At 38.6% G+C, this 14,606-nt stretch overlaps 1 protein-coding gene across 1 annotated transcript in view; it reads right to left on the bottom strand.

The window, feature by feature from the left end:
* Positions 1-249: 249 nt before the first annotated feature.
* LOC104468214 (glycophorin-C-like) overlaps positions 250-14,606 on the bottom strand; it is a 29,839-nt gene continuing 15,482 nt past the window's right edge. Inside the window, exons 2-3 of the mRNA XM_010082269.1 lie at positions 3,388-3,438; positions 250-964 (exon numbers count right to left, since the gene is read on the bottom strand). Coding sequence (XP_010080571.1) covers positions 768-964; positions 3,388-3,438 — 248 coding nt within the window. The 3' untranslated portion in view covers positions 250-767. The remainder of the gene's footprint in view (positions 965-3,387; positions 3,439-14,606) is intronic.

Genomic DNA, 14,606 nt, shown 5'->3' with positions numbered 1-14,606 from the left:
CCTACCAACTAATTGGAATTTGTAAGTCTACTGACTATTATACACTACATCGTAAATTCCAACATTTTGCAGTTCTCAAGCTGCCATGCAGAGCAAGCTAGAAATAAATTCTTCATTCTTACATTTTCCATGTTTTCCAACAGTTTTTTCTTTGAAGTTTCTTTGATCTTTATATGCATAAAATTCAAAAAAAATTTTAAAAAAATACCAATCTGAATCCCCAAACAGACAAAACAAACTCCCCTGTGCCAATAAAATTGCACATTTAAGGGGTGGGGGAGATATCTGGGATACAACGCTATTTGCGTTCCAGCTACATCAGCTTTATCTAGTTTAATGTTTGTTCTGTGACCATCTGAAATTCAATTTCAGGTAGTTCTGTATTGTATCAGGATACGATGCATCATTAACTCTAAGAGGATGTTTTCCATTGGCATCTGCTATTTTTACCAAATGTCAAGGCTTGACATTTGCTATCTTTATCTGGTTTTGGTGTATTACTCATACTGAGATTTTTTTTCTTCTTATCTGATATTGATTTCAACTGTGACCAGCTATGTTGCTAATAAAATCAACAGGCAAGTATTTAGTATTTAATTCTTCACCGGTAGAGGAAAGAAAAAACAACCCAGTGACAAAAATGTAAAGAGATACTTTTCAATTAGGATGCTGCCTGTATCCTCATATTATCCATCTCTTAGCACTTCTGTTGGTGTAGCATTTCTGACTGATTCCCTTGGGGAAGTCTCCATGGAAATCCTTGCCTCTCAGATGAAATATTCCTTTTTGCTCTCATCCACTGCTTCCTGGAGAGTGGGGTCATTTTTCAAAGCGGCATCTGCGCTTTCCGCAAACTCAGTTCCTTTTGCCTCATTGGTGTGGTAGGTGCCCTTATGCCTGTACATGTACCGGACCATCACCACCAGCAGGCAAATGAGGACAAATACTACTGCAGCAATCACACCTAGAGGAAAGACACCAGTTAAATGTATTGCCAGTAGAAAAATATGAGCAGTATCTCACAGCCAGACATCACAACTTGAATTATTCGATAAGGAAAAGCCCATGTATCATAAAACGTTTGCATGTTGGAATGGCCAGAGTGCAGAGTCTGACATTGCAAAAAACAAGATGGGATATAGATACTACAGGAATGCAGGTCAAATTCTCACTAGTTTTCTTTCTAATCAATGACTTGATTTGGTTAGACTCATTGGAGCTAAAAGTTCACCACAAAATGAGGAGAAATAAGAGAACATAAAGGAAAACCAACAGGTTTCTTTCATCCTTCTGATAGCATATACCCAGGGGAGTTTGCAAGCAACCCAACTCTGCCTTCACAAGTGTGCTCAATTTCAGGAGGGCACCGAGTATTTCTTAGTAGAGATTCAACAAATAGCAGGAGCTGTGTGGCTGCAGTACTGCTCTGTATTTGCAAGCTGCCATTTCATGCTGTGCTCTAATTAAGAAAGCTGACTGTAATGAATGTGGAAGTGACACCTGGGAGGAGGAAGGGATTCTGGGTAGATCTTTCCTGTCTCTGGGACTAAGGCTCATTACTAGCAATGTCTTGACTGGACGAAAGATTTCCATAGGTAACCGAAATGTGCATAGGACTAAATGGTGAACAGAAGCACTCCTGGAGAAGGGAAGTAAATTCAAGTTTCAGAAGCAGTTGTGCAGAGAAGAGTGTGTGTTGTTGCTGCCCAGAGTCCTTTCCTTTTTCCCCTTTTCTACTGTGAAAGGTAGAAGTCTATAAAAGAGAGCCACTTCTGACAAGTCCATTGTTAAAAAATTACAAGCTGTATCCCCTTCCTCCCAGATCATTTATTCACTTAAGAATACTGAAAATAAATGGAGTATTTTGAAGTTTATTCAACTTGTGTGATTTTTACTTTTTTAACACTTTTTGCTTACAACTGGGTTGTGCTTACAAATATTTCATCTGTGATTCTGTACAAATACATGATACGGAGCTGATTCTATATTCGAATGACTCCAGGAGTAAACCAAACACTGAAGATTACACAATAAAAAGCACCAGAACAGGACATTCCTAGGAAAATCCCATATGTGGAGTGTGAAGCTGCTGTGAGGATGTAAGAGGTAGGAATTCATCTGAATCATTGTAGGCATCTACAGTTCAGGATACTCCGTCTGAGTTACTCCCCTGGGGCTTCTTCTACTGTCAGTGGACAGTGTGTATGTGTATGTGGGGGGATTCCTCTTCTAGAATTGAATTCCTACATCTGGTGAGATGACTTGCTCCCTGGAAATGCCTGCTATTCTGCAGAAACTATGAGGGTTATGTAGACAGTATCTCTCTTCTGTCCCATGTGAAAGATATGTGGCAGGAGTGGGTATCTCCACAGCTTTAGATTTATCAGCATCAGTAAAATAAGTGGGGATACCCTAGGGCATGAGAACAGGGGAATTGACAGAATATTAGCAGGATAAGTAAAAATGATAACTCTGACTTAAAAAATATGCCTGCAATGTTATTCTACAGATTTTATGATGCCTGGTTCTGGAAAGGGAAGTTACTACTAGCAGAAATGAAATTGCTTGCACAAAGAACTTTAGGTTTATAATAATACTGTAGTTGCAGTGGGGGCTTCAACAATTTTCAGGACCTCACTAGTATCCCTTGACACAAGAGGCTTTAATAGGCTTTGGATGTAGCACAGTATTAATAAGCCTAAGGGACTAAGCACAAATCAATTTACCTGCTAGTTGTTCATAGAAAACTGAAATTAAAGTTATGGGAGATGGGACCTGAGGGAAATATAGCAGAACCTCACCAATTTGCACTAATGATTGGTATACCCCCTTGTGAATGACTGAAATTAGTGCGTTAGCATGGAAATGAACAAACACAATAAAAATAAAAAGACAGGTTCTCTCCGTGAACATAGCTTTGCTCATTTATTCTGACAACTGTATTTAGTTTAAATGGATGAGAGAGCTTTAATGGAACACCAGGAAATGCACTGAGGTGTATTCTGCAAAAATAAAGGGTCATCTGGTATGAGCCAGCACGGCTCAAGTCAAGGGTGCTACACTAGTTCTGTATTAAATGACAAACTTGGCCCAGTGAATAATAAAGAATATCAGAGGCTGACTTTGCTGCTGGACTGTTAGGTATTTTGTCCTAAAAGGAGGAATGGATGGGGGTGGTATTGCTCACTGTACGGTTTATGCTCATTATCTCATCTCGTTATCTTGCCAATAGCCCCTCTGGGAGCAGATTTCCCACTGGCCTAATTAACTCTAATTGTACCTCTCCTGTTGTCTTGTCAGCAAAGTAGGGGTTTTGCAAAATGCAAGAAATCAACCAACCCGCTGTTTCAGTTCTAATGGTGCTGCTCAGTACACTCTGCTACTTACCTCCAATAACAGCCACATCTGCTGCAGCTGTGGGGCTCTCGATTTCTCCCTCTATAAATAGAGTAGAACATGCAAAAGTTAATTAAAGAAAAAGGAATTGGATCATATGTAACAGCAGTGACTGTACTGGTGATGCTGTATTATTTTAACCTCTGAAACTCAGAACTTAAACAAGATCTCTCATTAGCAAAAGACATTTATGAAGCTTCTCATTAGAGTTAGCTGTCCTGTAACAGTTTTCTGTCACCATAGCACTGGAAAATAAATAGCTATCACATTATGCAAACTATCATGGCCTTCAGGGAAACACCTACTGTTTATTATGAGCACTAACCTGTAACATTCTCCAGTGAATGATTAAATTAAGAGTGTTTAGGTACTGCAATTACTCTCAGACAGGTAGTTTTGGGGAAAAAATGTTGATGTCTATTTATTTTCCCATTTACAGCTTGAGTATGGTCTGAATCTTGATATGATGCAAATTAATCTGTCTCTATTGATTTAAATTAGTATTTATTTATCTGCAATATCCTGCTTTTAATCTTAGCATTTGTTTTCTTTCAAACCTACATTTAGAATCAAGGAAAGCCTGTTATGTGTGTGGTATAAAACACTTAAGAGTAAGTCTGAACTCAGTACTGATAAATCAAACTATGTTCTTTATTGGATTATAATTTATAAAAAAGGTAACTTTGCAATTTAAATGAAAAAGTGAAGTACCGGATCACGTCTTTTTAAGAAGTAAGAAATTGATCTGAAAAGTTGTAAGCTACTGAAAGAACAGTTAGACTTTGAATTACATTTTGATCTTAAATATAGCACTTACTAAGAATATCCAAAACAACTAGTGAATAGCCAAAGTGTTTTAAAGGGGAGAGGAAAAATCCTAAAAAAATGGCAAGAATTCTGATTTTGTTTCTGCTCTTTATTTCATGTCATTGGCATCAGCCCACTAGTCCTGAACTACGTGGATGTCTGAGAAGGTAATGAACTCCTGGAGTTTTTCTATGCTAGGCTTATGACAGAGCAATCCTTTCTTCATTTATTATTGTAGTATTTATACAAGTCTAAACGATACTGGTTTCCGAACAAGACGTCAGCTTTATGTGAGGTCTTTCTTATATCCCATTGGTAAATACGGTGGGTAGAAAAGATCTCTGGAAAAGCTAAAAATACTAATTCCAAATCCTTCTACAAATTCAAAAGTGCCACCATGGCTGGTATCTGGCTCTCGTTTTGCTAAATCTGTGATACATGATGCAAGGACAAGACATTACCAGCAGCTTTCTCCTCGCTCACGTCCATTCTCTTACATCAAATTACAATAAATTGAGGAGAGCTGAGATTTAAAGGATCACCCTCTTCCCAAACATGGTAGATGCTTTTTCTGGAAAGTAAGAGTACTTTCCCCTCCACCAGAGATCCTTCTCACATTTTCTTCCAGCTATACACTGATGGAAAGATTGAGCACGCCTTGTGTAATTTAAGAATTCTAATTATGTCTATGTCCATTCAAAACCCATGTGCCTCAGAAGAGATTAATGGCTTCAAGGTCAAACTGTTCTGTGTTTCTTTATACACCAAGAATATGCTGCTTGCCAAAAAAAGCAGGCTCCTCTACAGCAATCAGCTACTTGAAGGTGTGAATTCTAAAGTGCTTCCCTAGCCACACAGCTTGCTTCCAAACATTAATTCCTGATCAAATCATTATCCCTTTAATTATAAAAAGGTATGTGAGTAACTCTCTGCTCTTTCCTGTCATTCCCAGGTGCCTCTCAGATTCAGATAACAAGCAGCTGCCTTATCTCTACTACTTGCCACCAAAGCGCTTTTTGATAACGAATTACAGTATCATCACTTCACAGAAAAGTTTTTATTTCCATACTGTAATTTATAAGTTTTCAGAATAGTGCTGGACCCATCTTGAGCTATTGTGTCATTTTGATCTGACGATGCTGTGCTGTTCAGCAACCAGCTAACACCATGATGTGGCTTCACTCACCACAGTTCCCATTTCACTTCAAGCATGAGAGGCTGACTTCTCCTTTGTGTGCTGCCTTTTGACCATGGAAAGTGCTTGCTGTCCTCCTAGCTGGCACTTCTTGGCTTTTGCTGCATCATCCACAGTGCCAGGACACTGCAGATACCACCAATGGCCAGAAGTTTCCAGGGTCTGCTCTGCAGATCCATTTTGGAGCAAGGATGATGGAGGAGAGAGAGGGGCCCTCAATGCTTGTTTCACAATCCCTGAAGTTTCACTTTGTTCAAAAATATCACAATATTGCTGGGCAGGGGGGGAAGGTATAAGTGTCATTCAAGATTCAAGCAGTATCACCCTTCTTGAAACATGACTGAGGAAGATGTAAGATGCGCTCATGAAATGAGGCCTTCTTCCCAGAGCAGAGGTGAGACAATAGCCACTACTCAGGCGGGAAAGCTTGGCCAGGAATGTCAGCATGTCCTTTTAAACTTCAGCTCTGTCTCTGTGAGACATACTCTGAGTTACTGTAGGACTGAATCTTTACTTTCTGAGGCAGAAAATATATTCAATGTACTGGAGGAATCTTCAGCTGAGCTGAAGACTTTGGCCTTCTTGTACCTTCTTTATTCTGCTCTTCACGTGCAGAGCACTCAGGTCCATGTTTCAGTAACAGCTGTTGTATCTGTTTTGGTTATTTTTTTTTGTTTCAAGGACATCTTTTATGTTATCTGCTGCTAAATCGTTCTTGCAAAACTTCCTTTCAGTGCTATATTGGCCCTTGTCCATAGCTACAATCTGGTCCCACACGTGTTTAGACAGTGTTGGTATTTAGGGCTGTTGGTTACCATGACACGCAGAAATCAAAAGATTGTGGGAAAACTTGTTTTTCATAAAATCTCTGGCCATCTGAATGAGTTGGCTAAATCAAGGAATCACGTTGCCTGTTGTTGGAAATTATGTTTCTAAAAGCCAGAATGAAGGAAAGAAATCCCTTTGTGCCAATGTCTTGAAATTCATAAAATTCCAGTTCTGCCTATAAGCTTACAGATAAAGAATTTTGCAATAGAATAAAAATTGCTACCTTTCTCATTCTCATCAATCAAATCATGCTGAGAAGGTAGCGGCCTCTGAAAGCCCCAGGAATAGTCCCGACTTAAATTCTGCAAGGAAATATCTGTCCTTGTGCTTCAAAGGTGAAAAACCAGGACAACTAGCTGTTATGTTAATGTAGCCACTTGTCAGTTTTTCCTGCTAAATTTGTCAGTAAGTTTGTTAAACCACCTCCTCCAGGTGTAATTTTATTAGTTTTGGTAGTTTTTTGTAGTTTAAACTGATCAAACTCCATTTTGGCTGACAAGCTCTTGGTCGAAAGAGGCAGGTCCAGCAGTGAAAATGTTTGTTTGAGGTTCAGCACTCTTCTTGTTTCACTATGCACTTCTTCTGGCAGTTGTAATGATTTCTTTTGTTCTTTAAATGACAAATCTGAACTTCTAAAAGCCACTTTCTGCTCAAAATTTATGCCACTGGCATTAAAATGAATTACAACTTCTTTTGTTTGCCCTTTCTTTCATAACTGAGCTTCACTCAAATCTTGCTTTCCAGCCCTTCTCTACAATACCAAAGGCAAAATGTGCTTTGTAGATGAAAACAGAGCTTTGGGTGATGCGACTGTTTTGGAGTGGGTGAGTCAAGCTGAGTGGGTATACAGATATCTATGTGTGATAAGCAGCTTTTACAACACAGTTTTCAAAGCCACTCAACACCAGTCAGGTAGCACTGCTCCTGCTCCTGCCTTTCAGGATTTTCCTACCCACAATCTTATGCTTTCTATTCTTAGCAACATAAGCCATCCCTTATCATGAGGCTCCATTGCTGCCTGCTTGTGGTTTCAATCTCAACCTTGGTTGCTAAATTACACTCAAATAGGTCTGTAAGTGCTTTCTTGGGCAACCCATTTTGTCTCTTTGTGTGCCTGCTCATTGCATAAGAAGTGCTTGAAATTCATTAAATCCCTGTGAACAATGAGCAGAGATCCTTAGGGCAGTCCTTTCAGTCTTAAGGTTTTTCTAGGCCTGCAGACCAGGAAAAGCACTTTTAGATTTCGTCTTTAATTGGCTCACCTAACCACCTTACAAAAAACCACTGCTGCTAGTGGGACTTTTCCAGGTGAGCAACAACCCAATATTATCTCGGTATATCCATGGACGAGCTTTGCAGAACCACCCCAAACATTGACTGTGTTGTTGCAGCAAGCTGTGTGTAAGCAGTCTTTAGGCTGAAAAGTGTCTTTAGAATTCAACTACTAAAAACATTGAATGGTTTTGTCTTAAATATTAGTACTATCTATCTGTGGACTTCCAGTAAACACGGGAGACATTCAAACTGAATAACATCCAGTTCATGAAGGATATTGCCTCTTTACTGATTGTTCTTTCATACGTTCATACATTTGAAAGAGAGCTTTAAGTACAACTGGAGATTAACGAAATACAGTTTACTCAGTAAAACCAAACATAGTAAATGATTGTGTATTTTTTGGCTTGTATCAATTGACCTGACACATCATATTGTACAAACTTTGCCTTATTTAAAAAGGTTGCAATTTTGAAGGAAGACTGCCTTTTTCTGTAAAGAATTTAGGTGGGGTTTCAAAAACATTCATCACTGATCTAATTGTTTCCACTGAAAACACTTGTAAGGTATTTGAATGTGTTCAGTAAAATGTTATAAACTTCTGAAAGTATCGAAGAATACACAGAGTCCACCAGGAAGCTTTTGCAATTGTTAAAAACCTTTGATACAATTTTTGCAATTTTAATTTTTTTAATATTATGTATATAAAAATGTATTTATTATAACTATTCCTTTCCCAGGGGCTCTTAGTGTTCTTTGTAAGCTCTTCATCAGTCATCATTGCTCTCAACTGTAAAAGCAGGTCTTAATATGCCCCTATTGTCATCACTGATGCAAGACTTTTCTTACCACACACTTAGTATTGAAGAACTAATGAAGTCTTAACATCTCCATTGTTTATGCAACTGTGGTATGTCCTCCTTGCCCTTTGGTTTATGTTTGCGCCTTGCCAACATTGCATTCATGAGAAAATCATTAATCTATTAACCTTAGCATACCGATTTAATTTACAAGCTATAGTTAGAACCGGTTCACTGCAGCTGCATGTGTAAAAATGAGTTGAACCAACTTCTGAAAACTTCATGTTAAAAATATGTTAATTGCTCAAGCTGCTCTCTGGCCTATGTTATGATATCAGATGCATTGCACTGAGGCCTTTCTGGATTGAAAAAAAAAAAAAAAGTCATTACCTATTTTAATATTTGCCAGTAAGTGTGCAGTGCTCTGCCAGAGCTGGCTTCTCTTATCCCAAAGGGTCATCAGCCTGAACCCATCAATTTGACACATTCTACTGAAAAGCCATCAGCAGCTCCCATTAGATAATGAAACACATCAAGGCTGTTCTTTCAGAATTAAGGAACAGTTTATCATCTGTCAATCTGGACAAGGGACAGAATAATTTGGCTTCCATTTACATCCTAAATTGTTATAAGGACAATAATGGTGACATACAACAACAACCACATGATCTTTTGGGTAAGTAAGTGGACTGTGCTCCAAACGTAAGGTAAATCACGCAGATTAAAAGTATCTAGAAAATTTAAATGCACTGGGCCCAATTCTCTTGCTATCCTAGGTAGCAAGTACTTTGTCATTAATTCTGAGAAGGCAAAATCCCATCTCATTAAATTAAAATAAAGGTCTGTTCCAGACTTTTCACACTTTGTAATACAGTGAGGATGAAAGGGCATTATCAAATTAGTTTAATTAGATTAGGATTGCCACATAATTTTAGCAGTTCACATTTGTTTCTGGTATACACTGTCAGCAAAATACTTTCATACTATTCTAGAATGCTATAAAGAAAATAAGAGAAAATACATTTTCCCATGTTTGAGGAAGTAATGACTTCACTCACACAGTTTCTTCTTCTTTTGTGATGTTGAATCGCACATGGGTCTTGGGGAAAACCTGAGATGGAGAGGTACACTAAAAGTCATCTAGCCAAAAAATAATCCTATGATATCCCTTAATGATAAGAGGGGCAAGGCGAAAATGTTCATGAAATTTGGGAAAATATTTTAGGTGGAAAATAATAAGAATCTTTTAAAACTGAACAGATATCCTATATTTTGAAATAAAAAAAATGTAAATAACAAATTTAAAAAAAAGAGAAGAAAACTGTGTTTTGAAGAGTTACATAATCTAAAAAAACCCACAGATTTTTTTTTAGTTAAATCAAACTTCTCTGCTTATCCCCCAAAAGAACCAGCATCCCTCCCAAATTCACCTTTCAGTTTAAACCACAGACACTTTTTTTTTTTTATTTGCACTTACTAGACACCTACATTAAAGTAGTTCAGCTCCTTAGTTCTGGGTAGCTGAATACCAACCACCAACTCTGATGGCAATTAAGCAAAGCGCATCCAGTAAGAGCATTAAAATGGCAATCCCCTCCTTAGAAGTGCTATAAATGTTACAACTTTAAAGCTTCCATCTAGCACAGTACTTGAAAAGGAGCCTATCGTAGGCCCATGTCCCCCCTGGTAACAGATATTTAATGTATCTTGTGTGTTCACACTGATGTGTATATATATAGTAAAAAATTGACTGAGAAATTCAGATAGAACTGTCTGCTGCTTATAGCATCAAGAAGGATGAGAAGGTTTCAGGGTCGGCAGAAGAAACCCAGAGTAGAGGAGAAGTTAGAGAAAGGAGCTGCTTCCACTAGCACAGGAGCTCCTTAGCAAGTGGGCAGGGAAGCTCAGAAAAGGATGCTGTAGAAATCTTGTCTTTAGGGATGGGATGTGGGAAGTTGCTAAAGCCACCCAGTGGTGGTGGTCCTGCCGTTCACGTATAGTGGCAGGTTTTTGCTGTGCTCCTATGGGAAAGCTGCTTGATGTCTGAAGAGCAAACGCTGCCTTCTTGTCATACAAAGGGTGCGTGGAGTGTGTGAACCTAGAAGAAGGTCTAATCTTCAACAAATGCTGCATGTGGCAACTTGCAAGTTGTGTCCTGTTTCGTCAGACATATGTTTATAGTCATATTGCTACAAAAAATCCCTCACTTTGCCATGGAAATATGTTAATATAACCAAGTAATTATTTACATTTTTCCTCCACAACCATTAAAGCTGGCTCATGTTCCAAATGTACAACATCTTGCTGTGGAAGATAAATTGACCTGGTATTGCTTCATTAAAGAAGGAGTGACGGGGTAAGAATCAATCCATAAGGTGCAGTCCACTATCAGGACATTTTCCTGCATGTGTCTCTCCTCCTCCCGCCTCCCCCCTCTTCACCAGAACAGAGTACTCCTTTTGAAAGGTTTTTAATCAGGAAGGTTTTGAAAGAAACACAAAATATCAAGTGAAACTGCCAAATAATTTCTGACTGATTTTCCTCCAAAGTCAACAGTTTCAAGCTCTATTCATTTTTTTCCAAATCAAAATGGGAACAAAACAGCCATTTGCTCATTCACTGAGATCAAAGCTGAATGGTAAGAAGTCACTGGTTTAACTGATTAACCATTGCAAATGTTGCGAATGATCATAGGTTATCAAAGGAGCTGACTATAGATATAGTGAAAGCCCATCTGAGAACTTGTAACAGATACTTGTAATTCTTGAGAAACAGTGCATGAAAGAAGCACACCTCGCTGACCTGAACTTTGCGTGTAAGATACATAAGCATAAAAATTCAAGCCACAAAATTTCAGTGGAAAGTCAGAGGCTAAGAGGTCTTGGATGACATGATAATTCCTTCCAAACCCCTTGCATAAATGGTTATATGATGCAGTAACACAATTTAGCTTCTAAACTGCTTGTAATTATTTACCGAGACGTGTTTTTAATTTGTACCTAAAAAGTCTACCAGCCCCAGTCCTGACTCTCAGGTCTTTTGACCATGTCATCAGAGGATAAGGAGAACTCTGTGTTTCTTAATGTTGTTGTCCTTGATTTTATGACTTTAATAACTTCTTAAGATTAGGTTTGAATTTACATTTGAAATATACCCTTTTTATGGATGTGGCACTATTCAAGACAACCATTAGTTAAAATCAGTGCCCCTAACTAAGACAGACTGAACTGTTTGTTAGTATTTGGAATATTTCCATCTAATACCTTCAGCAGCATTTTTGCACTGATTTTCTCTGCTCTTGCCATGTGCCTGACTGTCCTTGTAACCTTTACCAGTTTTGACTCCATTATTCAACTCCAACTGTTTTAAAGGAAGAGAAGGCAAAGATAAGCAATTTCCCTCCATTTTCATGAAAACTGTAGGCTGGAGAGAGAAGGTAGACTAGAGTAGTCCAGCCGTGAAAGAAAGGCAGTGAAGACTCAGAAATTTCAAGCTCTGTTTAGCAGTAGCCAGTCCTCCGGACACCATGTGCTTTCCAGTCATCATGCATGTAGATCCAGAGGAGCCGTATCATGAGGCTTCCCCTCCCTCCCCATGGGGAGCTGCAGTGGGAGGGAGCCAGTGTATGCTTGGGGGTGGGATATAGGGGGCAGAGACATGAATCCAAAAGCAAGAGTGTTTCACTGGTTCTGTTGCTGTCAGAAAAAAATTTTTAGTGAATAGTGACATGCAAGGCAAGAAATATGGTCATTATTCTATTAAGGCTATTTCTTGTTTTGAGATGAAAAAGCTTGACCTTGTGCTTAAATTACAGGTGATATGATCAAATTACAGGTGATGTCACCTAGAAATCACTTGGAACCTGGTGAAAACCAACAGTTATGCGTGAAGATATTATCCAGACAATTCAAAGAATGAAGTGTCAGGTTATTATGCTTAGAAAAGCATAATCATTTTCCCAACATGGGCAGGTTTCTACCTTTATGTCTCATTCCCACAACCAATATTTTGTAGCAAAGCAGGTGATGGGTGACAATCCTTAGAAACAGGAGCTCTCTGTGCTCTGTCCCCCAGCTTATTCGATATGAAATGTATTCAGCTACATCCAACTCATACACCAGTGTTTGCCTAAGGCACTGTCTACTAAGCATTGCAAGTGGAAATGTCAGGATGTTTAGCATATGCTCTTTAGGGACACAGAGATCTTTCCTGGAGCATTGACGAAGTTAATGTTATTAATGGAGATATCTGCAGTGGAAACAATCTTCCAAACACTTTAAATATTGAGCATATTAAACCAAGAAAATAAAACATATTGAAACACCTTAGAAACTTGCAAGGCAAAAAATGGCTCAGGGCAACAACATTTTCCATTTTCCAAGGATTCTGCAATGAATATGCAGATTTCTTTTGCATATCTGCTCCATTTAAATGACAAAGCCCATTTTATTATCTGAAAAGCATTTACATATCAGTCCAAGCTGTCTGAACTGAGTTGAGCAAATTTGCCAAAACTTCTTCACCATCTATAATTCATCTGAGCAATTCTAGACAGGTTGTGCAACAATTGTTAAGAAGAGGAAAAAAAATAAAGAAAGAAGTCTTACTTGTCTATTATTTTTGGACAGTTGTCTGGCATTATTTGACAAATAGCATATTGAACACATTAACAGAGCTGAGCATGAAAAAAATGTCATTGAAGCCATATACTGAATGTTTTTCAGTGCGGGACTTATATTTTTGTGAGAATCATTAACAGCTCATTACTAATGTTTCTCTCTCCTAATGAAACCTGAACAGTAAGTAGGTGTAAAAGTAAGTAGGTGGAAAACTAATAATCAGCCTTGCAACATGTTTGACTACTGGAAAAGAGTGTGTCTCTACAGGTGCTGCAGAGAGGACACTAGCTGACAGTTGGACTAGATGATCATTGTGAGACCCTTCCAACTGGAACTATTCTATTCTATTCTATTCTCTTAACAGAATCTGACATGCCTTCTTGCAAGGAGATCCATTCAGTTCCAACAGAGATGTGATGAATCCTGGGCAATGGGGTGGGAAGTTCTCTTCCCATCAACCAAGCAGCAAATCTAGAAGACTAGCTTAGATTAAAAGCCTAGCTTTCTGCAGTCTATAATTAGGGGAAACAAATCCCAGCCGTTACTGTTAGCATTGCTCAACCATGCCTTGCCAAACCTGTGCTGAGGGCTAAGCCTTTCTATGAGGTAGTCAGAGACTTTTTTGCAGAGCTTTCAACATACACCAGTCAGAAGGGCTTGATATCTCCTAGAGGTCCATAAATAGCGTCTTGCACTCTGCTTTTGCCTGTTAAGTTGCAGTCATGTTTACGCAAGCAACCTTACCGTGCCAAAAGGTGTTACTATCACATTCCTAACTAGAAAAGAACTCTATTCAGTTTTGTGTCCTGGTAAGAAGTCTTTTTTTGTGTTATTGCTCACTTGAATGGCTCTCTGTAGACAAATGTTGACTTTCATAGAACTTGGAGAATGATAATAATCTCTGAGGCTTCTGCTTCTCTTTCAAATCTGGTTGAAACTGGACAGTGGATCCAAAAATTCTTGATGGGAAGTGACAGATGGATGAACAGATGATTAAGCATACAAATAGACAGCAGGAACACATAAGACTCATTTAATTAGGAAACTGGACTGCAAACAGAAGTAGCAGTGGGTACTTGAATAGTATTCATATCTTGTTCACCAATTTACAAAATGCCATTTTTTGCTACCATTTCAAAGCTTGTATACCATGTCCTTTGTCATTTTAACAGCAAAGGAAAAAGCCAAAGGGACATTGCTGAGATTTTTTTCAGTGCCTTTCTTTTTTTGGTCAGAATGTTGCATTTTTATAGTTTGGACTATTTTTTAAACCTTTAAAGTCAGATTCGGCTTGGACAGCCCTGAAATTTCAATGGAGGATTAATGTGTGTCATTAAGCAAAGAAATATGGTCTAGTACTTTTCAATAGCAACAAATGCTTGCTATGCCATTTCTCTGATCAACATATTTTTGACTTACTGTAAAGCCTTTGGGCTGCTCCTTTCCTAAATATATGAAATATACATGCAGGAAAGCTGAGAGTGATTTGTTGTGATTTGAGCTGGCATTCTCATTCCTAATGCTATTCCTTTCAAGCTGATCCAGCAGAACAGCAGCCCACCAAAAGGAAAGAAGTTGGGGGGTATTTACGTATTGGCAAACTGATCCAAGTCACCGTGTGGTCTGACTGTCAGTTGACCTGTTAGCAGGAACGAGTTTGCCAGGTGCAGACAGGGCAAAAAGCAG

This window comes from Pterocles gutturalis, unplaced genomic scaffold, assembly GCF_000699245.1.
Source record: "Pterocles gutturalis isolate BGI_N339 unplaced genomic scaffold, ASM69924v1 scaffold21004, whole genome shotgun sequence".
NCBI lineage: Eukaryota > Metazoa > Chordata > Aves > Pterocliformes > Pteroclidae > Pterocles > Pterocles gutturalis.
Note: the sequence above shows the minus strand (reverse complement) of the source record. Positions and strands in the feature narration are given on the sequence as shown.